At 33.7% G+C, this 26,537-nt stretch overlaps 2 protein-coding genes across 5 annotated transcripts; both read left to right on the top strand.

Moving 5' to 3' along the window:
* The first annotated feature begins 4,174 nt into the window (after window positions 1–4,174).
* Window positions 4,175–11,991, top strand: LOC123311406. Of its 3 annotated transcripts, none has more exons than XM_044895320.1 (5): window positions 4,175–4,261; window positions 9,245–9,344; window positions 10,592–10,796; window positions 11,044–11,239; window positions 11,607–11,991. In XM_044895320.1, the coding sequence occupies exons 2-5, from the start codon at window positions 9,251–9,253 to the stop codon at window positions 11,763–11,765; spliced, it is 654 nt and encodes a 217-aa protein (XP_044751255.1). In that variant the 5' UTR covers window positions 4,175–4,261; window positions 9,245–9,250; the 3' UTR covers window positions 11,766–11,991. The 3 variants fall into 3 exon arrangements, with proteins under 3 accessions (XP_044751255.1, XP_044751257.1, XP_044751256.1); XM_044895322.1 differs by lacking the exon at window positions 4,175–4,261 and adding an exon at window positions 4,421–4,440; XM_044895321.1 differs by lacking the exon at window positions 4,175–4,261 and adding an exon at window positions 4,524–4,642.
* Window positions 11,992–14,841: 2,850 nt separating this feature from the next.
* LOC123312142 lies at window positions 14,842–26,455 on the top strand. Of its 2 annotated transcripts, none has more exons than XM_044896389.1 (8): window positions 14,842–15,285; window positions 21,815–22,012; window positions 23,238–23,412; window positions 23,597–23,799; window positions 25,393–25,608; window positions 25,850–26,015; window positions 26,088–26,176; window positions 26,278–26,455. In XM_044896389.1, the coding sequence occupies exons 1-8, from the start codon at window positions 15,186–15,188 to the stop codon at window positions 26,376–26,378; spliced, it is 1,248 nt and encodes a 415-aa protein (XP_044752324.1). In that variant the 5' UTR covers window positions 14,842–15,185; the 3' UTR covers window positions 26,379–26,455. The 2 variants fall into 2 exon arrangements, with proteins under 2 accessions (XP_044752324.1, XP_044752325.1); XM_044896390.1 differs by having other exon boundaries at window positions 14,844–15,285; window positions 26,260–26,455.
* The last annotated feature ends 82 nt before the right edge of the window (window positions 26,456–26,537 follow it).

Genomic DNA, 26,537 nt, shown 5'->3' with positions numbered 1-26,537 from the left:
TTTCACCTCCCGTTTGTGATGGTTTTTAGCGAGAAGAAATGTTTATACAGAACCTGTATTCTAGGCATTTCGAAAAATGATAAATATCACTAATATCTGAAAAATTCAGGAGAAAAATCTAACTTATGTATCCAAGAGCGGATCAGTAGACATCATTTTTTAAATCTGCAAACCTATATGTTCATAGATGTTTTGAGTGGAAATTATGAATAACTGTGCTTATATGAGGTTCCCAAACTCCCAACAATTCGCTAGTACCTTCGTATTTCAAGCATTGTTGCTTTTCGTTCATTCGAATTCAAAGCCATAAAGTGAGTTGAGTTTCTTTTGCCCCAAAGCACTTCCTCGTGGGTCGCCATGTTCATTATAGATCAAAACACTGAAAGAAATTATATATGTTCTCTTACTCATCATTTTATGACGGATAATTTTCCGTAGAAAACTTTCTATTTCAGCGGTTGGACGTACCTATGTTATCTCCTCCAGTTGAACTTTGTGAACGATAGGATATAATTATTTAAATCGAAGAACAGAGAAGTTTTGTCGTCATAGACGTCGATTCATATGAAAAAATGTAAGACTGATTATTGGAAAAGGTGCTGAAACTGCACAATATCATTATACTGTATGTGTATACAGAGTTTTGATTGCCTGTATAAAGGAAAGTCATAAGATGAAAAAGTGCGACGAAATTTTGAAAAACTAACGATGTTTACCCATATTTTATGTAAAGAGTACACATTTTTCAAATACTCAGTTCCTGGGCTCCATAGCTTTCGTATGAAAGTAAATACATATCGACTATACTGCTTATAAATTCGATTAACTTCCATCAGAAAGTCAGCGAATTCCAAGATCGTGTTCGAACTGCATCACGTTTATTTCCATCCCACACTAAAAGTACGTATCATATAATAAATAAGTTAAATTGACATTCGAAGCGACTCAATAAAAGTTGGAACACGAGAAGAGTTCTTGAGATTGAAGAGTTGATGTAGGTAAGTCAATGCCACGGTGAAGATGGTATTAATAACCTTCTCGCAAGGTTGGCGAATTTGAAATAGAGTGATCTTCATATTGCGGATGTTATTGGATAGTACTCTTGCCTCGAAAGTGAGGGAGTTACAATTTGTAAGCAGCATTGGACGAGTTCGGCGTCTGGATGGGTGATCGTTCTGTTTATGAATTTGAACAAGGACGTGTGAGCAATTCTCTTTTTGTTCGATTAAAGAAGTGTATAGGGGTGATCAATATCCATTCCAGAATTACAGCCATTTACACTATTAGGAGAAAATGTGCAGTCAGTAATGACTGATTTATATTCTATCAAAATAGTTGAAGACAATTTGAATAGTCAACAAACTTGGGTTTTGAAGTGAGCTAGATTTTGCAGTTCTGCGTAATTCAAGGGTAATTTATAGTAAATGAAAGCAGCATCATTACCTTATTGTACAAGAATGGGAAAAACGTTCATATTTTCTAATACAATTAAGCCTATTTGATGAAAGGAATCTCACTCGCCGTCAGAAGGATCGCACGATCTGTTAAGTTGATTATCACGAGCAATAATAATCAGATCATCCATTCATCATCAATTTGGTGTCAAGATCAGAAGTGAACGAAGATCATATGAATGGAAAGAAGCTTTTTCACCTTGAAAATTTCGATGATCCTTTCGATTCCCCATCGAAAAAGGAAAAAATCGATGGTACTACTACGACTAGCCTTCTTTAAATCATTTAGGGACAACCAATTGACCATTCTACGAGAGGTGTAATTCACTTCTGACTAAGTGGTCAATTAATTATAGATATCAAAGGAGTTAGTGTTAGGAGCAATGTTGACGAGAGATTATTTTGCAAAGGTGAAGGTACTTACAAGTAATTAAGGAATCTTCTAGATTTCCTTGGAATAATTTGTTGAATGCATTTTGTGTACTCTTCATTTCATGTCCAACTTGTGATAAAGGTATGAACAGATTATCTTCGAATTAATTGTGTAGGAAATTTTTACTTTATATGAAGAAAAACTCACGATAGCTGTGATGAAAGAATGGGTCTATATTTTTGAGGAGAGATTTTGGTAAGTTGGGGCTATGGTTTCCTAAACATCTTTCTAAGATGCCTACACAGACTGGCCACTAGTCTGACAGAAGCTTCACACGTTATTTCATCATTTCAACATGAAAATGTTTAAAAGAAAAACAATTGGGCAGTAGATTTCTGATTTAAAGGGAAGAGAATACAACTTGTCTGCCCTTTTTTATAAGAAATCAACCTGGAGGAGAAGCATGACCCCTAATAGGGTTAGGAGATGTTCCTATACCTCAGATTGCAGATCTCAACGTGTTCATCTGACCATATTTACTCCTTTCTCTATAAAAAAATTGCTTTCGACATTTCCATTCTGAAGGAGTGGAAAAAAGGTCTAATAACATGCAACATATTTTTCCAATTTTCAAAAACTAAAAGCATATTTTCGCAGTTTGTCAGTTGTCTCAACCAAACCGTTGCATAAGTTATAAAGTTGGCAATATACTGCCACGATCAAAAACACGAAATCTCGATTCGAACCATTACGTTCAATAATGATGAACATCCAAGAGTTTTGCAAGATCAAATTCAACACTTCACGAAATATCTGAGCAGGGTCTCCCCATTTCCTGACATGTTGTCATTAGACAATATACATACATTTACAATTAAACGATGGACTGGCAACCATAAAGGAAGTAATGGGCTAATTACATGGTATATTATTATGCATAATACTATTGTTGTTACTTTAACATCAAGCAATTAATGCATTTCTTCAGCTTGATGTTAGGAAATCGTTCAGTTTAGAATAGCTGGGAAAAAGAATATTCCAGAGTATTTCTCTACGAATGCATTAATCTCCATTTCAACTTTCTTGAGCAAGTTCAAGAGTGTCACGCATCATCATGGCTGAGAGTACTTTTTTTAACAGCTCAGAAAATCGACGAACATCCTCTCTCGTTCATTATTTTTTCATTATTTTAGTTGTACTCTTCCTTGACGATTATTCAACGAAATTCTTGTAGTCGATAACTGATATTTCTGAAAATTACGTTTTGTCAATATTCGAAGGTTTATTGCTAGAACTCAGGGGAGAAGCATACTAAATCTCAGTATTTCATAATAGCGCTGAATATATCGAATTAAATTTCCAGTGAGTGGCAAATAATTTCAAGGATTCTTCGATGGGATATTGTAGTACCAGGATATTAATTTTTTTTTTTCGTTGCATAAAACGATGATGTAACATTATTCGTTAGGGATTACAAACACTCCATTTAGGCATTCATCATTCCTTAATATAACACTCAAGTTGGGGCATGTACTACTAAACCATAATTTAATCGTTGCATATATTTTTTCCGAAAATCGTTAATTTTTTTATCTTTTTATTTTGATTTTTATACCTTCATTCAACCATTATTAAATATATCAGTTTAACCTTTCTATATTACAGAAGGGATGGCATATTTTTCTATATTATTTCGAAAAGTGAAGATGCCCACAAATATATGCCTTCTGCAGTAATGAAATATTCAAAAAGTTCAGATTCTTACTGTCGATTCGAATGAAGACCATGTTCTGAACCGATTGTCAAGTTTTTTCTGAGTAATCTTATTTGTATATTTGAATATACGAATTAAAGATGATTTAAAAAAGACTCTGAAAAAGCTGAGCTGAGTTTCAAGTCATACATTTACCGAAATATTTTTGCTTTGGAGGGAAAAACTTAATAGATATATTCTTGATCTTTGAGACACCTTTTCATATTTGGGGTACCTACACACTATTTTTAGGGATATAGGCGTCAAAACGTTGTGATGCTTGTAACATTCTCCATTCGATGCTAGGAGTCTTATGAAAGGGGATAGAAGATAGAAATTCCACACCATCAAGCATTAAATTATGAAGGAAACAAGTGGAAAATCTGAAGGAAAGTTAATGATTATGTTTTCCATAGTCGCATTTTAAATATTAATTTTTTAAATTACCCGATGGTTTAACTTTATACCAATTATACCCTTCTTAACGCGGTATCATCGTGTACCATGGTTGTTGGTCAAATGTCAGCATGGCCAGAGGATACCAACGTTGGAGGCCCCATAGTCTCAAAACTAGGTTATGGATTGTGGGGGGCTCACAACGAAGCTATATACACTTGTCTGCCAGACAGACTGACAGTGTAGACAGTGTTTCTCCACAGTAACCATTGAACTTAAAAACTGGTAAGTCAAAGACCATCAAAGCATCCTCCATACCTGACGAGTACGCATCTCGCCGGAGAGATTTAATTCCCAGCTTCTTCTGGTTTTCTAGAATTCACCTATTCGATTTCGGGTTTTCAGAATTTGAGGGTTGTGTTATGTTCTTGTGACAAAATCATTGAGGTACGCTCTTTTCCTACGTGAGTATAGCAGTTCCTTTTTAAAACCCGTTTCTTCTTTTACAATGGAAAAGTAACCGGTGCGGATCTGAAGAGTTATTGGTTTTATTAAAAGTGTGTTGGTCGGTCATCGATGATTGAAGATACAGTTAAGCAGCAGTGGCGTACGAAGTGTTCTGTGTTGTGTTTTTCGAATAAATTTGTCCAGAATTGTGGATTTTAGGTACATGATAATTATTTGATGTTTTTCCAAAAAATTAATTTGATATTTGGAGTTTAACGGGAAAGGCATTATTCAAAAATAGCTTTGTGTTGATTTTCAACCTATTGTTTTAAATTCAATGTGATTCAATGCTGGAAAGTAGCATTATTCAATCGTCATTAGTTTTTCAGTTGATTTTCCGAACTTTTCGTGGAGGAGCTTTTGAGAAATCGAATTCAGATGAAATCTCGAAAAACTCACCCCAGGACTTACCGAAGACAATATTTATGACTTAGCATATTGAATAGAGACCAGTTTCTCGAAGCTTAAGACACAACAACCTTTAGAGTCTAGATCTAGCTACTTGTCGGATTTGTATCGTTTATTTTTCAGTTTTGAAGATCTAGATGTCACTTTTACATCAAAGTATAATATCAGTCACTGTTTTCTCCAATAATTCTCAATCGCAAGATATAGCATTGATTCTGTTGTTCCAATTGAAGATTATCGAATTCTTGAACAGACAATCATAGTTTTATGAAATTTAAAGTAGGCATTCAGAAATTTAGTGGGATGTATATTTTACTCATGTAGATTTTATCAACTGTTAAAGTGATAAAATTATTGCCTGATAATCAATGTTTGTAGGGCAAAATTCGATGGTTTTGTTTTGAATGGTAGCCATGAGAGCTAAGAAAAAATATGTGTCATATTTTCGAATTCGATTTTCACTGGCCAAACCACATACCTCTATGAGTTTAAACTAATTTCTTAGCTCTTCAAATAGGTCTCGTAAGTTTCAGTAATGTGCAAAAACAAATGTAACTGTAAAGGCACTGTTCGAGGCAGAATTCAGCGGCGTAGTCAAAGTTTTCTTCAATCTACCACAGTGATATAATGGTAACTTTTTTTAATGGTAAATTTGAATTAGGCAAACTTCTACATACAATAAATTTAGTATAGTTTGTACTCTCAGATGTTGGCCTCAAAGGAGCAAGAATTTTGTAGTTGGCGATTCTTCCTACACTTTCTTGATGGGATTATTATCCAAGGGTACTTTCTGTCAGCTGCCTTTTTTCCAAATTGGGCAAGGGCTTTTTAAGTTGTGATACTTCTCGCATGCTTATCAAGTCTATTGACCTATGTATGTTTTTTATTCGAGAATTGTATTCTTTGTTAAGTTTTCTACAGAATGGTCGATTTCATAGTTGGCTCTGATGGAAACTATCCCTTTCGAACGAGAAATTTCCCATGTCTGTCAATGACCGGTACTTTCAGTACTTACAATGAAAAGGCCGCTTACGCAATGCCAATTTCCACGAGGTAATCAGTAAAAGTACCAGCATTCAACCGTAAATTATTCTTTTCATAAACGCACGTTTAAATCGTGTATTGTTCACGACGTACAATATGATTACCTACCCATTTTGAAATCGACAGATCCACAATATTCACATCAATGGACGCTGGTCATGATTCAATTGTTGCGCTGGTGATGGTTCGCCAAAAATGGTTAAAGGTTTGAGTTGATGATGTTGCTCTTTAATGATCTGAGATTCAGGAATAGAATTGTTCTCACGATAAGCGTTCACTTATACTTTGGGGTTACATAAGGAAGGATCCTAGGCAATTTATATCTAGTAGTTGGTATAGACGGACAAATTTCTCCTTTGTTCTTCGGAAACTTGTCACAAAACAGGTGAAAATTTCAAGGACTGCGTCAATTTTTTCCGAAGATTTATTTCAGGAAGGAATTTTAAGAACTCTCTTTCCAGTTAACATAATATGAAATGAGGAAGGAGCAACATAGACGAAATTTTATATGGAAAGGATCCATATAAAATTTCGTTGACAATCCAAATTTCAATCAATCCCTTATGGAATGATACAATTTTGAAACTATTTTGAAGCCACAGAAATACCGGTTACTTTTTACGTACGTCTCATCAACACTTTGAATGAAATGTTTGCACTAATTCACAATTAAATCAATTATATTACATCCCTTTGTTGAAGATCCATATTGCTCTTTAGATTTGCGCTTAGTTTGAGCAAATTGAAGATTGCGACATAACCACAGTTTCTACCTACCTAAGTTAATGGACTATGGATGGTACCATCGCTATTACGGAATTACTTAGTTCGACTGTTAGCAGTGGTCAGTTAACCAGCCTAATGCATCTGCTGCAATGGTTATTGGGAAATTCGGCTATCTACCTATGCAAGTTACTCAATAAGATAATGGCTTGGCATCAAGGCAGCATATTCCTTGATAGGAAAGCACATTTGTCGAACCGTGAAGAAAGTAAAGGTTGCCACAAAGATTCTCTTTCTCGGCATAAAATACAACTTATGCATACCTCTGGGAGTTAGAATTAATCTTAATAGTACCAATTGAAAAACGGGTAATTGGATGTTGGAGAAGATGTTTCTAGAGGTGAAAGTGTATAAATAACATGTCCTGGAAATTCCTTCTTATGGAATAAAGTGGACGCACCGGTTAGAGCAAAAAATTTCACTTCTACTTTGCATTATTCAACAACGCACTTCTTGAATGAGAATGTGATGCAGTCCATTGAAGAGGAAGTCATAAATATTTATCGTGATCGGTAATTGAACCACCTATCATGATGAGGATGTTTCTTTTCAGCTGCCTCAAGTACTTTTAAAATGTTTAGTTGCTGAAAATATAAAAATTGAGATAATTGGAATATTTTATTAAGCACATTAAAATATTACTTCGATATTCATGTTATCTGTTGAGGAGTTTATTTAGGGCAGAAAATATTTCAAGTTGTAATAGGTTATTCTCTACTCTATAAGAGGAAACAAATATTGAGATAGAAGCATTTCTAAATTCATCTAGAAAAATTAGGTTTACATTCGAGAAATTAGAGTTGGGCAAACTCCTAAAGATACAAATATAGTAATGAAAATAAAACCATAGCACATTAGAAAAAACGAAGGAAACACATTTCCTTTTTGACAAAATAAGGACTCAGGGATTTGACTCATATATTTTGAAAACGGTTGTGTGTATCTCCGATTTTGAAATATCGTTTCATTTTCACTAAGATCTGATTTAATCAACTTTGAATCATTCGCTGTTCATCAGATGCCAATATTGGTATGAAACTACTTCTTTTCTCCTAGTTTATGGTTATTGTTGCCCATCATCATCATATTTTGTGTTGGGATTAAGCTTGTTGAAAAATCTCGGTTGGTTCTACATCATAGTTTTCTACCATCATCGTTTATGTCAGGAAAGTAAAAGCAGCATGTTATATGACGATCGATAAATCACAACTATTACACTGATGGCCCCTCTTTCACCCTCACTTCTAACTTTCATATACTTTCATTGTGAAACTTTCAATCAGGATCGAACTCACAAATACGTGTTGATTCTTCGAATCATCTTTGACTTATTGTAAATTATTTCAAAAATTTCCTGTAAATGTATCGCTTAAAAAGAACCTTATCTAGCTAGAGCAAATTCCATGATTTCAGTTTTATAAATCATTTCGCTAGTCCAACTTCTTCAGTATCTCCTTCATTTGGTTGATCTACCTGTATGATTTATAGCATTTGCTTGCTAAAAATCATAGGGAAATGAATATTTCATGAGAATTGAACATTACACTTTTTCTGCAGAAAATAAATAACATTGCTCCTAATTACTTTTGAATTTCACCATTGTTAAACCCATTTTTGTTTAATAATGATCAACAATACGGTAATAACTTACTTCATCATTGTATAAGGACAACTCTTGTGGTACCTAGTCTATCTACAAGAACAGTTCATAACTTCGAAAACCAATTCTCTCAGTACTTCTGAGGAATTTGGTTTTTGGTATTGGAAAATTATAACTTTACCCATTGCTCACTCCTCTATGACATCTGAAAGACTCCAAGGGGTCTATGCAAACGATTTCACCTTCAATTTCCGCTTTCTAAAAAGTGGTTCCCCAAATCCGAACAACCAAAACGTGGGCGACGAATAACCATACCATATGGTATTGTTTGGTATTCCGTGTCAAGTGCAGGTCTGGTATTTACCTGGCCCGGTTCAGAGAGCTGCTTCCGGTTGATCTAGGTCACCATGTGACCTTAGGCGATCATACTTTCACGGTCAATCGGTCGCTAACGTGAATGCCCGAAGATGAAGAGGATCAGAAGAAACTGATCTTTTTGGTTAATCATTCCCGTTGAAAACCTTCCAGCCATGGTAACGAGCGTTTGAGAAATGCTTATTCAAGTATGCTTTTTGGGAATTCTTCGGAGGTCAACTTTCGACAAGCGTATATCTCTCAAAAAAAACATTTTAGAACTAAATGTGATAAATATTCCGAAAGAGCAACTCTTTTAGTGACAAATCTCGAAATTTCATGGAGCTCAATGCAACCGTTCGGTCCTGAGGAATTTTTAACTGACCCTATCTTTTTGGGAATTTTTCGTCAACTTTGGAGGCGCGTATTTCTCAGAAAAATCATCGTACATTCAAATGTGATACATATTATGAAAGAACGTCTCTTCTAGTAATAAATCTCGGAATTTCATCGACCTCGGTGTCACCGTTCGGTCTTCAGGAATTTTCAACTGACCCCATTTTTTGTTGCAGAACAAAATGTTGAAGCAATTGCTTCTACTAGCCATAGGAGGCACAGTAGTTTTGGCACAGAGAAGATTAGCCCTACCTGATCCAAGGAGTTGTTCAAACAGTGAGTGTTATGATTTTTTCTCCAAAAATATTTATCAGTAACAAATTCTTGAAGGTAGATACATTTTTCACTGAATTCATAAATTTCATCGAGTTCAGAGAAATCATTTCGAGTACTTTGTGAAAGACGAATTTTGAAGCTGCAAAATGACATAATTAATCGGTACATAAAATTTATAAACGTCCTGGACAAACTTTCAACTTCAAAATATCTTGATCACTTCTTCAATAACGACTATAATTTGCATAGACATAAAGCAATTCTTTTCTGCGTCCTATATGTCTAAAACCTCAAGATATGCTTGCGAAATCTCATTATAAAGTGATATAAATCGAAAAGTGTAATAGTAAATAAGTGTAATTATTAATGTAGCGACAATTGAAGTAATCCTTTTAATGCATTCTCCGGTCAGACAACTTGATCCTAATTCACAGTGAAGTAACGTTGCATTATCTTTAATATGTCATGCGAAAGGAGATTGCTAAGAAGAAAATCGCCTATGAGATGTCGTCATAGGAAAATAATCATTACAATACCTTCAGTGAAAGATGTTACAACTCACTTACAGAGCTTTTGTAATAGGGGTCTCAGGTTGGAGGAGTTGGATTTCATAATTCTTGAAAACTGCATTCATTTCATTTGCATTGTCTAGTTGATTTCCTCCTAGCACCAATTGAATCACAAAAAGTTTTTTCTTGTGACAGGCTATTGTCAGTATCTTTTAAATGTTCTAGGCAGTATATCATCCACTTATTACTTCAATCAGCAAAATGCCTTGCTTAATTATGATATCTTTAATATCCTCTGATCTTTGTCATAATTGGAAATGTGCTATTTGTACTTGATTTCACCATGTTATTTCCAATTCTTTTATTTTTTATCAAGAGGGAATTTGTAAATATACTTGTGCCATAGTTTTATCACCTTTGGGTACAGTTCCAAACTGCCAACAATTAGGTTCAGAAAAAGGATCGAATTACTATCATTTTCCTTGGAGAAATTGCAATAAAATAATTATTAAACACTTCCACAAGGTAATGAAGGTTCTAAAATAGTTATTCGAATGATGAAGAATTTCTAAGAGAGATTTTCATTATTGTTGTTTATACTGTTATGTTTTATGACTTCAATTTCACAGCAGAGTGTGAAATATCAGAGTGAGGAATTCTATATTCGAATGTTCAATAGGTGCATTCTCCATTTTGATAAAAGTCTAGCATTATATTAATGAAATTTATGTTTCTCAGGGGTGAGACATGCCACCTACAGAGACGCCCGTGGAGTAACACACTCATACTTCTTCAGTTGGGAGCACGCACCAACAAGGGGGTTGGAAGTTGATTGGTTGGACGCACGTAACATTTGCAGACGCCATTGTATGGACGCCGTTTCCTTGGAAACTCCTCAAGAAAATGAGTTCGTCAAGCAGAGGATTGCTCGTGGTAATGTCAGGTAAGTCTGACATCACAAATCACAATGTATTCAAATGCATTTATGAATGAAAAACTTCACTTTGTGATCGGATTCCCCAACCAAAAATAGAAATAGTTTGACATACAATTTTTTCTCTAATTTTCATCCACTGTTCAAAAAAACATAGGTTTATCGAAATGAGGTCAAAATTAATATCTTTCATCATTGTCAAAAAGTTATATACCAAAATTGGCCAATCAACTCATTTACAATGTTGACTTTAAAGGTACATCTGGACTTCTGGAAGGAAATGTAACTTCGCTGGTTGTGACAGACCCGACCTCCAACCACAAAACATAAACGGATGGTTCTGGTCTGGTTCAGGTGCCAAAATTGGACCTACTACCCAAAGAAACTCTGGAGATTGGAGTAGCACTGGAGGATTTGGACAAGCTCAACCTGATAACAGAGAGGCTGCCCAAGTATGTTCTAGATTAGGTTGTAGGGTAGACAGAGCAGGGCAGGGAACTGCTCTAGAGTATCTTAAAAAAATAATTAAAATAGTACGAGTACGAGTATCAACTGTAAAGTAGTTTATAGTCTATATAGTTTATCCGATTGCTTATTATCAGTAATATATACTAGTGAATTTTGACAGTCCTCAGAACGTACCTATGTCGTCAATATGGTACTCACGAGCATCTATTACTGAGTAACCCATTGGAGTACTCAAGTACCATTTAATCGAGTACTGTCCTGCTCTAGGCGTAGAAAAATCATGCAATGCCTCCGGAAGATCATGAATTTAGTCCATTTGAACAAATAAATTGACGCAAGAACATGTTTCAGGGTAACGATGAATCCTGCCTATCCATCTTGAACAACTTCTATAACGATGGTATCAAATGGCACGATGTAGCCTGTCATCACGTCAAACCCTTCGTTTGCGAGGACAGCGAGGAACTTCTCAACTTTGTGGCATCCAGAAACCCTGGCATCAGATTGTAAATACCGGAATCGACAGATGTTCTCATCAATTCAAAATCCAGTCCTTCATAACCTTCCTCTCCTGAAAAATCCCATCCTGTGAAATTCCAGCGTCCTGCTTCTTCTATTTATTTCTGAATTTATTATTGCATCTTGTGAATATTTGCTTTCATTCATAGTTTTTAGGTAATTATTATCATATGGAATAAATTATATTTTAATAATAAAAAAATCATTGAATATGTTTTATCTTGGTAATATTCACATAATTATGTCTGAAATATTTTATGAGGACTCTATGAGTGACTTATACCTACCTGAAAATGCACTAGATTGAGTTGTACTAACTAGATACAAGAATTATTCGAATATTAAATTGCTGTGACCGATATTGAATGAAAATCCATTATTAAATTCATGGATTACACTCACCCACCTTAATAAATGAAGTGAAACATGAGGTAACACAGTTTTTAGTTGAAAGAAAGGAAAAGGATAAAAAAAGATCTCTATACAATGTTATTATACATCTATGCAAAAAATTGCTTCGAAAACAAGGGAAGATAAACCGATACTGACCGAATTCTTATCTGACCAAGATCAATGTGTTGATTCAACGATCAATACCAATACAATGAACCAGAATTTCCATATATGAGAAAAAAGTTGAATTAAACTCATAAAACTTGAAATATGCAATGCTACACTTTTTCTTTTCATCCAGTGGCTTAACATCAATTGGTTTTTGAGTAGGTAGGTGTATTCATTACGCTTTGTTTCTGTTTTTTCGAAATTTTTTTAAAATAATCAATTTCCAAAAATGGTGGATTCACTTTCGATATAACCCTTTGGCTAGAGTCATAATAATGCAGAAGTTATCGATATCTATTTCTGAATTAAAGATACATTTTCAGCATCATACACCCTGGACATTATCATTTCTTGTGATAGAATAATCATATTTATTCAAAAATCACAAGTGCCATTTATGTGTTACTATTTGAATAAATGCAAATTTATCATGAGAATTTTTAAGGCATAATTAGGAGAATCTACTGATTTGAAGTTGTTATGAAAAACTTTCATATAATTCATACCTACTTGACACGATTCCGAAAAAATTTATTTGCGGAACTTTTTACGTCTCGTAAGGATTCAAAATTACTTTGCTACTTAGTGGGACAGAAGTTCATCAATCAATCCTTCTGGAAATATTTGCCCTGGTTTTTATTTCTACAGCCTTGTCGGCAAATCATTCATTCAAACACAGGAACCATAACTTTCAATCAATGTTTCCACATCAAAACGAACAATGCGACAATTCCCCATCAGTATCACAAAATACCCAATTAAAATAGGAGAGTCTCTCTATTCATACATATTTCAGTGGCTGTGTCACAGCTGAGAATTGTGAGATTCTTTACGCAGACATTCGATTGAGGATAGAGAATTTATGTATATGTGTATTAACAGTATCAACATAACTCATTTTTTTTCGAATCCATGAATATGAATAATTATTGATAGACGTGATTTTATCATACTATTTTAACGCAGCAGATGTGTGATCTGATTTATTCAATGAATTCACTGCATAATGCCTCATGAGATCATTTTCTATTATTTTAAATTCCAACACATTTAGTGATGATCATTATTTTTATCATCGAAGAAAACACAATATGAAGCTATGCATGGAATGTATCCTTTATAATTACAATTGTTATAAGCCGAACAATAATGAATAGATAGTATGAAAATTATAGGTAGAATTTATTCAAATTTCTTGATATCATTCAGTCTCAATTATTTGCCATTAATATTCAAATTATACTAATTCGAAAATTACTTTATTCAAAATCAGAAACACCCACAAAATCGCTACTTGTGTGATTAATTTTGAAATCTGTTTTGAATTTTAGAATTGCTGTTTTTTCCAGAACCATTTTTCAACCGTCTCTCACGAAATATTCAGGTGGACAGTTACATATGATACATTTTTGAAATCAGCTCAAGATTTGCAGTAAGATAAAAGAACCTTCAACTATAGTTTACATTTGAAAAATCAGAAAGCCTTGAGGGTGACTAGATCGAAAAATTTAATAAAAGTACGAGTTGAAACAAGCGAGTAATTCAGCATTGAAAATGGCGATTTCTCAATATTTATTCATAACTCAAAATCTAGAAATGATAGACAGTTTCTGTTTTCAGATTTGGATTAGTCAAGAAAAACGAGAAGAATATGTCTATAGTTCTCGAGGTCCCCAAGCTATACAACGAATTTTGCCCACCCTGTACCAGCTAGATATGTTGGATATAATGTAAAGTTCAACGACTCAAAAGAGGTATGCGGATACTTTGCCAATTTCATTATATACTGTAAACATAGACGATGTTAAGGCATGAATAGATTAATCAAGGTTTTTTTCAATCAGTGGAGAACTAAAATAGCATGAGGAACACCAAATTCCTAGATAATATATATGATGTTTGCATTCGAGGAAAATGGATTTTTGTACATAGCAACAGTAAAACAGATCTCCATTTTACCTCCGAAAACGTAAAGGTATCGGAAATGTTTAATTTTTGGAGGATAAGATGAGAAACAGTTCTGCATTGCAATAACGGTCTTAATTTCATTCTCCTTGGACAGTACGAACTTGAAGACCAACATAAACTCATGATTTTTAAAAAAAAATTAACCTAAACCCTACAGGCTTTTTCGAAATTCGGCGAAAAACTTGTTGTAGATGGGATTTCATACCGAATTCCAACATTATTGGTGTAATTATAGCACCTGGATCTAGTGGATCATCACCACCGTCAAATTTCAATTTATTCATTAGTCAGTGATGATCAAAATCGTTCGGCATTATTGAGGTGTGAGCCAAAAAGGTGAAATTCTTCTGAGTAGGCGTGTAAACCTTGAAAATGTAAAACAGTTCAAGTTCGAATCAAGGTGTGTTGGAAGAAACGGCATTTTTAATTAATTATGAAACATCATTAGTTGCGAAAACACTGATAACGTTATCAGACAGCAATATTTTGATACTGTTACATAATTATGAAAACAGTCTAATTAAACATACACTGTGAAGGATACGTCCTCCAGTGCTAGCCTGGTGGAGCTCCCAAAAAGACAATCAGCAGACCATAAACTCCGAATACTCCCCCCAACAATGATGTACTTACGATAGACTCAGCCTGTGCTCTATTCTCCAATACACAAATGCGTTTCTATAGCCAGGCTCGCAGGTTTCGTATCTCGTAGAACTGCCGGCTATGTGCTTTCAGCTACAATGAGCTAGTTTCGCGAAGTCGAGTTTTTTCCGATAGGATCTGCCAAACAATAAATTGTTCCAGAGTTCAAAAGACTTTCTCTCAGAACGTTCAACCTAATCTCGTCCCTTGGCATGTTGTGATCATCTCCTTCGAAAAACTATGGTTTTGGTCGTGGATGAAAAGGTTGCCATGATTTCTTCAAGCAGACGGAGCCTCGTGAACATGTTAGTTTTAGTATTTGCCTTAATGATTAGTGCCGGTGAGTTTTCTATTTTCATACATCATTAGGTAGGATAATCCACATTGTGTACCAGCGAAGTGGCTAATAGTTATGTAATTTGAATGTATTTCTCATGATCCCTAGAAAAACATCCTAATCATATTACGACAACATATTCCTCGTTTTGTTTTGAGCTTATTGTAGGTAAATCTTAAATTGATTCAAATTGTTCAAAGCTCTTTCGAAAATAAAAACCCCCAAATGGTTTTGTCAGCTTAAAAAGTTGTCTCTATCCTCCTCCAAAACCTGTGGTTATTTCAAGATAATTTCAGAGCTGTATGGCTCAGAAACCAATAACTTTTAGGAGAAACTTCAAAACTCTAGAACGGCGTCTTGATTCAATTCTCTAAAATTCGGAAAGAATACTTCTTTCCAATATTTCCCAACTACCTAAGCTTAAAATCTGGGTCAAACAAACTTAATCCAACTTCTCAGATGATGTCATAAAACAAACTTTTTGCATGGACCTGTATGCATAGTGACGCAAAGATGATGATGACAAAAACCTAATTTGAATTTGGAATTTATATTAGTTTTATGCAAAACAATGTTTTCACTTCAGAAGCATAGTTATATACGTATATAGCCACTATTTCATCTTCTGAAATAATAATGATTTGAAGCCTTTGAACTGTATCGATTCTCGAAATAAGCAAAGCAAAGAGGCTTTACAGTATTCAGGAATGAAAATTGTAGATAGTTTTATAGAGTAAGTTTTTCATTATAGCACCTGGAATACACTCCATCTTAATTTTATTCCAAGATTAATACTACCCCTCTCAATTTATGCTTGTTTTCGAAAAACTCCCTCGCTCTACTGTATTGACAATTTCTTGATTAAACTACTGAATAGAATTTATTTCAAGTTCCCGCACATCCAGTTCATCAGCTCTTCTTCAAAATAGCTTTATTATTTCTGGTGTTTTCATGAACGAGAATTTATACAATACACAAAGACCAGGAAGTATAGAAACGAGTGATATTCATGTCAGAAATGATCATCTGATACCAGATACTGCAACCTATTTTGGCTCCGATGAAATTATTATTATACTTATTAATCCTAGATAATTTCAGCAAATTTCAATAGTGCTCCTAGTTATTCTCAATCATTAATTTTAATTGGACAACAATAAACATAATTATGTTATTTTGTTTGCTATAATTATGTCGAAAACGGATGAAATATTATTTACCTAATTTTACCAAAAAATCACAAGTCAACAGTTGTTATCACGTTGGAATGTTTATCAGAAATTGCGTGCAAACTAATTTTGAATGTGTGTCTTAGAGAAAAAGGGTTATTGAGTAAATCAAAACAGTTGAAGAATACCGAAGCAAGAGTGTAAAGGGTTAAATGCGAAAAAATGTAAGAAGTGGTTTCGTTATCAAAAAATAGTGTGCATAGATTTTTCTTCTTTTATTATAAAGAATCCTACAGATAGACTCTTGTTTACGAAGCTCTAAAAAACGAATAATTGAGGTGTATAGAAAAAACTTTCGTTATTTCAACTTTCAACAATTTTATTTCGATGAATAATTACATTGAAATAAGTAGACTTAGCAAGTCCTTCAATCGATTTTTTAACCCTTCTGTTCCTAGAACAGCATGAATTGACCACATTGCCTTGAAAAATAATATCTGTGTCTACATTTATAACTGCATTAATACCTACTTGCGTTCAGACTTTGGATTTAAAACATATATTTCTTAATGACGATTCAATACGCATACTGCACGAGTTAAGCTTTTTCCGTAGAGACATGAAATTACATATGAATTACCGCTTATTTACAAATCAGAAAGATTGTGAGTTTATTTACTGAACCACTTCAGAAGCTGTTTCAACTATAAAAGGTTTTATGCAATTATTGTTCCGTTCTCTGAATTGATGATTCTTTTCGCTGATTCCTCTCAATCAACTATAAAAAAAGGCATCCCTTCCTTACTTGTCCTAATTGTGTAACCACTCCCTTGGTGATCTCCTTTTCATTGGATCACAATCGTAAATTTGAAATTCAATAGGAAACAACTGTTGGATATAGAATTTTAATTAAGTGAAAGAATACGGAAGAAAGCCAAGACAGCCATCGACAAAAATACGAATCTTTGAAACAGGTGTACTCAAATAAAATAATGGTCAACCGAAGCATTACTACAATGGGGAACCTTGGTGCCGAAAAAAAGTACAACTGGCCTTCGAATGTTCGAATTATAGCACCATTAAGCGTTGTCGATAATGATAAACGTTCAATATACATCGAAACTGACGAAGAACACGTTGCCTGAAATGGATGAATGAACTTCATGATGTTTCATTACATGTTAGGGGATCATAATTTACAATCATGAATAAGATCATTGATGTGCAGCCTCCATACAAGTTGCTTGCGAAATGGAAAGATCGTTGACTTGCAGTTTGCAGTTTCGTTCTGAGAAACCATAAGAATTTTGCTGATTTGAATAAATCAAAGTTGGAGAGAAAAACTATCGACCTGAGCAACTGTAATCGACTGTTGCCAAACTTCTGCCCTCACATCTATCGAATACATCTTTTAAAAGGATCAAAATAATAAGATAAATCATCATTTATGATCAATAGAATGATTTCCTCTTCAAACGAAGATTTTTGATTCAAAACCTTCCCCAAATAGTTCTTATAATAAACATAAAATAATAAGTGAATTAATATGCCAGATCTCGAAATGAGATTTCCATATTCGAAGGTAATTTTTCAGCAAAATCCGAATACAACCATTCAATAAATCGCTCGATTAAACATTAATTACGAAGTTAATTGCTAGTTGGTCAAGATACGATATAGGAATTAGTCGAGTAATTGCATCAAAGGTAATTCAGTTGATATAAAAACGCTGCTATTGTTCAGATCATTGAATAAGACATCTATCATCCGCATTCAATATTCCAATAAAACTGTTATGGTAGTCCAGATTCAACAACTAGCCTCAATGCTGCAAACTCGACCAAAAATAGAAGATACGTGAAAAATATTCATATTTATGGGAGCCAAGAAGAATGCAGAATAATACTAGTTGAGATTTATTATATCACTCTATTTTAAGCGTTTAAGACACTTTATGGTCTGCAGAAAATATGACGAGGTCAGGAAGTAATCTGAAACATTCATGTTCTAATTTATAGTTCAACAACATGATTTCCTGACCTTTATTCAACAAATATTAATAAAAGTATACGAATAAGCTATTCAGTCGATTCTGTATTTCTGTGAACTATATCAAGTCAATTTCTTACCAGCCTGTATATAATTTTTATAATATTATTATAGAGAATTATCAGTTTTATTCATTCTATTTCTGCTTTCGATAAAATACTGTTTGCTTGTTCGAATTTCGGTATCTATCTATTTTTAGAGGAGGTTTCATGTGATTTTTATTGCCATTTTATGTTATTCCGATTCTCTTTGAAAATTCATGTGGCCGGTCTCGTTTTCTGTTTATGTTCAAATTTATTTTCGTATAATTCATTAATATCCCATGACATATTATATTTTCCACGATATTTGTTGTTCTGAACTGAAGAGTTCCAATTAGTATTCTTATAGGATGAAAAACTGTATAAAATGAACTCTATACCCTACTTCACTCGAATCTGTTCTACTCTATTGATGTACTTTACCTGTTTAGTAGTCGAAACAATTGGACTGTGATCTATTCCCGAATAACCAATATTTTTGAGTCCTTGGGCTTATTAGCACGTTAACTGAACGTTAGTGAAAAATTAGTGTGATATTACTAAACCTACTGGAAAAATGCTTGAGCTAGATTCAATATCTTAAAAAATTCAATGACCGTATAGTATTCTGTTATATCTGATCATATTCTTGGAATATCACGTTTAGATCTACGGTAATTTTGGTGAAAGATAATCTACTCGAAAGATGACCTTCGAAAAATTCCCAAAATGTTGGGTTCAGTTAAATCTTCCTCAAGACCGAACGGTTATGCCGAGATGGATGAAATTCTCAGATTCTTAGCTAGAAAAGTTGCTCTTTCAGTATATGTATTACTTTTAGATCCACGATAATTTTCCTGGAAGATAAATTGTTCTAAAGATGACCTTCGAAAAATGCCCAAAAAGTTGAGTTCAGTTAAAACTTCCTCAAGACCGAACGGTTGCGCCGAGATGGATGAAATTATCAGATTAATTACTAGAAGAGTTGCTCTTTCAGTATATGTATCACGTTCAGATCTACGATAATTTTCCTGCAAGATAAATCAGTCTAAAGATGACCTCCGAAAAATGCCCAAAAAGTTGGGTTCAGTTAAAACTTCCTCAAGATCGAACGGTTATGCCGAGATGGATGAAATTCTCAGATTCTTAACTAGAAGAGTTGCTCTTTCGGTATATGTATCATGTTTAGATCTACGATAATTTTCCTGGAAGATAAATTACTCTAAAGATGACCTTCGAAAAATGCCCAAAAAGGTGGGTTCAGTTGAAAATTCCTCAAGATCGAACGGTTATGCCAAAATGGATGAAATTCTCAGATTTATTACTGGAGGGTTGCCCTTTCAGAATATGTATCACGTTTACATCTACGATAATTTTCCTGGAAGATAATTTACTCGAAAAATGACCTTCGAAAGTTTCCCAAAAAAATGGGTTCAGTTTAAACTTTCTCAAGACCGAACGGTTGTGCCGAAATGGATGAAATTCTCAGATTTATTATAAGAACAGTTATTCTTTCAGAATATGTATCACGTTTTGAAAAAATTACCTTAAAAAAAATCGAATACAAAACTTAATCTCTCAAATTCTGATAGACAGCGCTCATAATTCAAAGCGTCCAAATGAATGGGTTGGTCAATAACATCGTCGATAGGAATCTTCAACATCATTCGAATTATGCCAGTTGTCAGCCACAAATCTGGACTAACGTCTGTTTTATTTTAGTTTCGTTTCCATTTGAAAGTTCAGGGACGAAGATCACTGGTATTCCCCTCAATATTAACAGAAATAATTTAGGATATCATCTTAATGCCGAATTTTTAAATGCCTTTTAACACAGTTAATTATAGCTCGAAACGATGATACGATGCTGGGTTTCGATTATTTCCCGACACTTCAAAACTCACGATCTGTGATTTATCAGATCGAGATATTGCTCAAAATTCCAATCCACAGTTTTGAAAATCAGATATTTCTGCTTCATTCAAGCCTTCGATAATAATCAGGTGTTAGGAGAATTTTATGGCCGATTTTTCACACGATTAGAGCTTTATTCATTTTTCGGGGAAACAAATTAACAGCTCGAAGGTATGTAATAACATAACGATAAGGAATCGTGATAATCTTTCATGGCACGATTTGAAACATAACAATATCGAAAGAACAAGGACAAATTTGGCCATTATTCAAATCCAGATAATTTATAGACTTCGATGAATAATGAGTTCAATCATCTCAAGTAAAAATCATACTCCCTTGCACGAAATAAGTTTACTAGAGGTTTTCAGAACCTTCGGAAATCTTTTTAGATCTTGTTGAAGATTTCAACACTCATTTTCTACTGAATATTCATGACAATATCACAAAGCAATAAAATACGGAGATTTCTAATTAAATCTGAAATTCTGTGAGATTGAATTAGTATGAGTCGTATAAATAATCTGAATTATGTTGCTTCGCTGACCACCCACACATTTTATCAATCGTTTCTATTAAGACATATTTCAAAAGCACCGTTGAAAAAATTTTCCGGGAGTGTTCAAAATATTCCTTCATCATTTGTTGTGAGGAATTGCGAGTTTAATTTTACGCTTCAATGCATAATTTGCTGTAGATAAATAATAGTATTGTTGGAACAGTGCGGAATGAATTGGATCAAATTAAGTTTACTGCTTATAAACTTCATATTTATAATGACTTATCATTTTCCCAGATATCTACGCAGGCGATGTTTCTTGATCAGCAATAAAATCTTCAGAAAATTCCAAGGTGGACAATTTTTGCGTTCGTGGCTTTTAATTAAAGCCACTAAATATCCAAATGTTCATAAAGTTTATTGTTGCATATTATTACTAACGAAAAATTTCCATTTATCGATTATCAATTGCTCTATTCATCATTCTCAATTAGAATAGACTCACGCTATTTCATTTCAGCCACTGAACGAATGCTTGACCAGACCATCAGTCTCTTCAAACACATGGGATAATCTTGTTCAATTTCATCGGAATCTATCAGATAATTTTTTCAGATACGCATTCGACAACTTACTCTAGAGGATTTATCGTAAAATTTCAAAAATGTTCCCCTACAATATTCTCAAAAGATATCTGAAAGCACTCCACTTCTTTTCCATACTTTCATTTAACGTTTTCGTTATTTAATTATGGAATATATCATATAAAGTATAGGCGATTATATTAATAAACCTGCTGACATCCAAGATTCTTATCTGAGTTTATCTAATAGTATTCTTATGGTAATATGGTTATGTTACAAACTGTTTTTTTTTTTCAGAAAGCCAGGCCAAAAGAAGCTCTGCCTGCTCGCTGGAATTTTCATTGATCGGTTCCAAATGCTATTATTTCAGCAAGGAAAGCATCAGTTGGAGCGATGCTTATTACCAATGCTTGGGTAAAAATAGCTCGTTGGCCATTCTGGACAGTGCAAAAGAGGATAGGCGAATGAGAAGCTACATGAAACGTCATACGAAGAGTAAGTGACGTAGCAAAAGTGTTCTTTGAGATGTTTCAGGAAAACTGTGTCGATACCCTATAGTTTTCGATTTTTTTGGACGGAAATACATTTTTCTCCCAAAAAATTAGAGCAAAATATTGTAACGAAATTTTTCTGAAAAATTGCCTCTCCATTCAGTCTCATATACCTACACATCAAGTATCCTGTTAGAAGACATACTCTGCATGCTACTTCACTCGTTATAGGCCTGATGAAAGACCTCCAAATTTAAATTATTCAATACAAATTTCTGATTATATTTTCCAATCACACCACCAAATAATATTGCGGGTACTTTATACTTCCAAATAGAGGATCCATCCATTATTTTTAGAAACCATTAACTATTATTTCAATTCCTTTTCAACTTGAAATAAATCATGATTTGATTATATAATTAATCAATAAATCGTAATAAATGTAGGATATCATTATTATAGTTCAATCTGTTACCCCAACAAATCAAAAAAAAACTTCCCATTGACTTGATACTGAGAATTTCGACATCCAACAATTTTTTTCAGCTAGAAAAATTAATTTTTATTGGAACTCAACTAGAATAAAGTGTTTCTCTATTTATGAGTTCCTATCAAAATCAATAATATGTAGGTTTATTCATCCAAGCTGTTGAGGCTAAGTGCAAATTCAAACGCGTATATGGCGTGTGATAACAGGTTTCACAAATAAATATGTATGTATTCTTCATTTCCTTCATATCACTTATCTGTTATAAGTGCGTACATGAAAATGTGCGAACCAAGAATAGTGCATTGATATCAGGGATTACTGAAATTGACCCAAAAACACAATTTGCCAATTTATTTGTAAACTTCATCACTTTGCAGTTTATCTGTGTGAATTAAACAAAAATTGATTTAACAAGATCCCCTTGAGATGATGCAGACATAAAAAAATATTGATGATAAGGTGTCTAGCGTTAAATTGATATATCGCTCGAAATTGAGTTGGAAAAATGGATGCATCTAAGAAATTATTGGAGATAAGATAAAGAGTTAGAATGAGAAAGTATTGCGGAAATGTAAATTTGGTTCATTAAATTGAACTTAAAAGAGATTATTCGATATAGAGTTTGGAACACCAGACATACTTTTTTTTCAGTTTCTGCTCGAATTACATTAATTTAGAATTGAATTTCCTCTCTTGAAAGGGTTCAGATATTCGTATTAAATATTTCCCTTCACAGCCCTCGGTGGGAAAAACCATTGGATTGGAGGTAAATATGATTGGAGGAATTCAAAATGGGTTTGGGCTGAAACTGGAAAGCAAGTCACGTTGAAGACCATTCCCAGAATCTTACCGACAAACACCATGTTGCTGCATTGGTCTTGCTTAATCATGGATTCCAGTCGACTGAACAAGTAAAGTAATTTTCCCAAATATATTTTGATCTTGATCGAAGGAGTCATCCATTGAATTAATTAGCAGATTCATTCAACAGTTCTTTTAACTTTCAACTCATTTTTCTTAACCAAACTGTTTGAAAATTTGTTTTAATTACAAATTCTTCCCCTACTTTTCCATTTCAACATCAATTTTTTTCAGGTTATCTTCCAACAGCTGTCCACAACAGAACTACTTTATCTGCCAAAAGAATCCCAGAATTCCCATAGGCAGGAGAAAAACATTCAATATTAAAATTTGTAGAAAATCAGCCGAGCAACTGACTGAAAATCAAAAGAACAAATGCCTTAGATTGGTTGGAGGCTATGGTGGTGTCACGTTCCAGAATGTTCCTGCTGCTATAAGTGAGTAGTGTAACAGAAAAACATTAAATATCATTTTTCACTACTAGCTACTGATATAAAGGAGCTACAGATCCTCCTAGGAAAAATCTAATTACATATTCCTAATCTACGACCTCGAATTAGTCAAAAAAATGACCCTGGTTGATATCGTTCAAAAAATAAAAAAATTTTGATTTGAAAAAATTTTCGAAGGTCCAAAATTTCCGATTTTTCATCGACCATAACTTGATAAATAAATTTTTAAAAAAATATCTGTTTGCATATTCGTGTTCTACGCCCTCGAATTAGTGTACAGTATTAATTTGGTTTTGATCGGAGACCAAAAATATTTTTCAAAAAATCGCAATTTTTCCATACATATGTATGGAAAATCTGAAAAATATTCGATCTCTCCGATTTCCTCCAAAACTGGAGTATTTACTAAATCGAGGGCGTAGATTACGAATATGCAAACAGAATTCTGCTGAAAGGATTAGCTTTCAAGTTATGGTTGATGGAAAATTGGAAATTTTGGTCCTTCGCGGAAAAAATCATAAAATCTGGATTGTAAGCGCAAATAACCAATCTATCACCAAAAAATCAGCTTATGTCCATTGCCTCTTTTCTGTCTGCTACAGCTCCTCAAAGTTAACCAAATATTTCGAAATTTTCCTGTAAAAGTGATTTTTTTATATGATTAGAGTCTAAGCTTATAATTGAAAATGATGATTCATTTGTTCATATTTGCCGCTAAGTTCATTTAAATGAAATACTGTCCTCAAAACGATCAAATACCCTGTATCTAGGTACCCTCCAGATCTTCAACTTCAAAAAAACTAACGTATCTTCTGAATTAGTTGAAGTTTGAGTATTAATGAATATTCTCAATAGGCAATATTCTTGAGTCTTTAGCTCTTGGAGGTGTCAGCGATCGGATTCTAACTAGTTCCTGAAGATAATTTTCATATTTGGAATGATTCTGGATTCCAAATAGAAGAAATATAGATGTTGTCCTCTCAAGATGTCCATGACACTAAAATGCCACTTTAAATTTCAGAACGATAGATGTCAGGAATACGTGTTTTGTCAACATAAATAATTCTTATCGAGAATTCGGATACTTTTTAATGCGTTTATTATTCTGATCAGTTCAGTCCGAAAGTTTGGATGAATTGAATGTTGATGAATTTCCAATGATTCTAGATAAAATGTTGAAAAAGGGGCAGCATTGTTTAACGCATTGAATTTAACGACATCAAAAGACATGGAGAGAAATAGATCTTATTGCAATACAATTTCGAAATCAGTTAGGTACGGATTAAAATTTTAGAAAACTCACTTCATCAGGTACCTATGTCAAACAAATCACAAAGATGTTGATTTATTCTTCCTGTATACCATTTTCAAAAGATAAATCATTATCATTCTTTTGAATCAAGTTGACGTACCTCATGTACGTTCATGATACATGAACAAATATTCTCTTGAATAACTAATATTCTACGTTTCAAAACATATCTAATGTTAGAAGTCTCAATGTTTGCCAACCTTCTAGTGAAGGTTTATCCACCTTCAATTTATGTAGTTAGTTCTAATCTTCATGATCTTTTTCAGTACAGTCTCCAAAACCCACTGCCAAGAATGTTAAGGAATATGTTTGTCCGTCCAATATGTTCGTAATAAAAAATAGGTGTTATTACTTCAGCCACGAAAAACTGAACTGGAACGATGCTTATTGGGCTTGTAGGGACAACAAGACGTATTTAGCTGTAGTTTTGAACAAGGTACAGGATAAAATGTTGAGGGAGTTCCTGAATATGGGTTTTGTGGGTGAGTTGAAGGGAGAGGATGCTAAAAAATGACCCAAAGAAATCGATATTTTCTAACACTTGAGGAGCTGGTCTACAACAATTGATAACTATGAACCATATGGATTATTTCTCCCAAGAAAACCTTTTTTCTCTAAATCTCAAGCATGCTGACTTTCTTTCCTCTTCTCTCAATAATTCATTATTCAATTTTCACTTACATTTTCCTTATCCAAATAATTTCATATTTTCGAAACTTGTAGGACAGCGGGAGAGATGGCTAGGTGGTCTCTATGACTGGAAACAGAGGAGATGGTTGTGGGCCAATTCAGGAACACCCCTTAAATATCACGGATTTCCTTCCAAGAATAACACGGGTACCAGATATGAATGGAAAAGCATCACCCTGGATCCTTATTTAGGTTACAAGTGAGGCTTTGAGTTCATTTTTATAGGGAAACTTATTTGATCAACTTCCTCGATGATTTTTTTTTATTTCAGGTGGAATGCACGATTAAGAACTGAAGAGAAATATTTCATTTGCCAAAAAAAGGCGAAAACGATAGCGAAATTAGGAGACTTCAACACAGGTGAAGATTAACTTTTGCTACTGAATGAAATTAATTAATTGAAGCTCACCATTTCATTCGGTTCTTTATATTGTTTGTTTCAGCATTATATTGAATTTCAGGAGATAACTCAAACGAAGTATCTGATGAAGACAGCTCAGAAACAAACAATGAATCGAACAAAAAATTAACGAGAAAGCTGGAGACAAAATACCAAACATAGGAATCAGTACTACACACATACACATCGTCCCCCTAAACTAAACCTATAACTATAAATAAAGTATTATTTTTATAGAATACCTTTCTTGTTTTAAAGTTTATGGAATCAATCTGAACCGAAAATTTATCGAAGATTACTTGCTCAAAAGGTAATATCGAG

This window comes from Coccinella septempunctata, chromosome 4, assembly GCF_907165205.1.
Source record: "Coccinella septempunctata chromosome 4, icCocSept1.1, whole genome shotgun sequence".
In the NCBI taxonomy this organism is placed as follows: domain Eukaryota; kingdom Metazoa; phylum Arthropoda; class Insecta; order Coleoptera; family Coccinellidae; genus Coccinella; species Coccinella septempunctata.
This window is presented reverse-complemented; position numbering and strand designations above follow the sequence as displayed.

Excerpts from the sequence above, each read along its gene's own strand:
- LOC123312142 (XM_044896389.1), top strand. The coding sequence starts at position 15,186 with ATGGTTTTGGTCGTGGATGAAAAGGTTGCCATGATTTCTTCAAGCAGA. Across the intron at positions 15,286-21,814 it reads TGCCTTAATGATTAGTGCCG|AAAGCCAGGCCAAAAGAAGC; the intron begins GTGAGTTTTCTA and ends TTTTTTTTTCAG. Across the intron at positions 26,016-26,087 it reads GATCCTTATTTAGGTTACAA|GTGGAATGCACGATTAAGAA; the intron begins GTGAGGCTTTGA and ends TTTTTATTTCAG.
- LOC123311406 (XM_044895320.1), top strand. The coding sequence starts at position 9,251 with ATGTTGAAGCAATTGCTTCTACTAGCCATAGGAGGCACAGTAGTTTTG. Across the intron at positions 9,345-10,591 it reads TCCAAGGAGTTGTTCAAACA|GGGTGAGACATGCCACCTAC; the intron begins GTGAGTGTTATG and ends TATGTTTCTCAG. Across the intron at positions 10,797-11,043 it reads ATTGCTCGTGGTAATGTCAG|GTACATCTGGACTTCTGGAA; the intron begins GTAAGTCTGACA and ends TTGACTTTAAAG.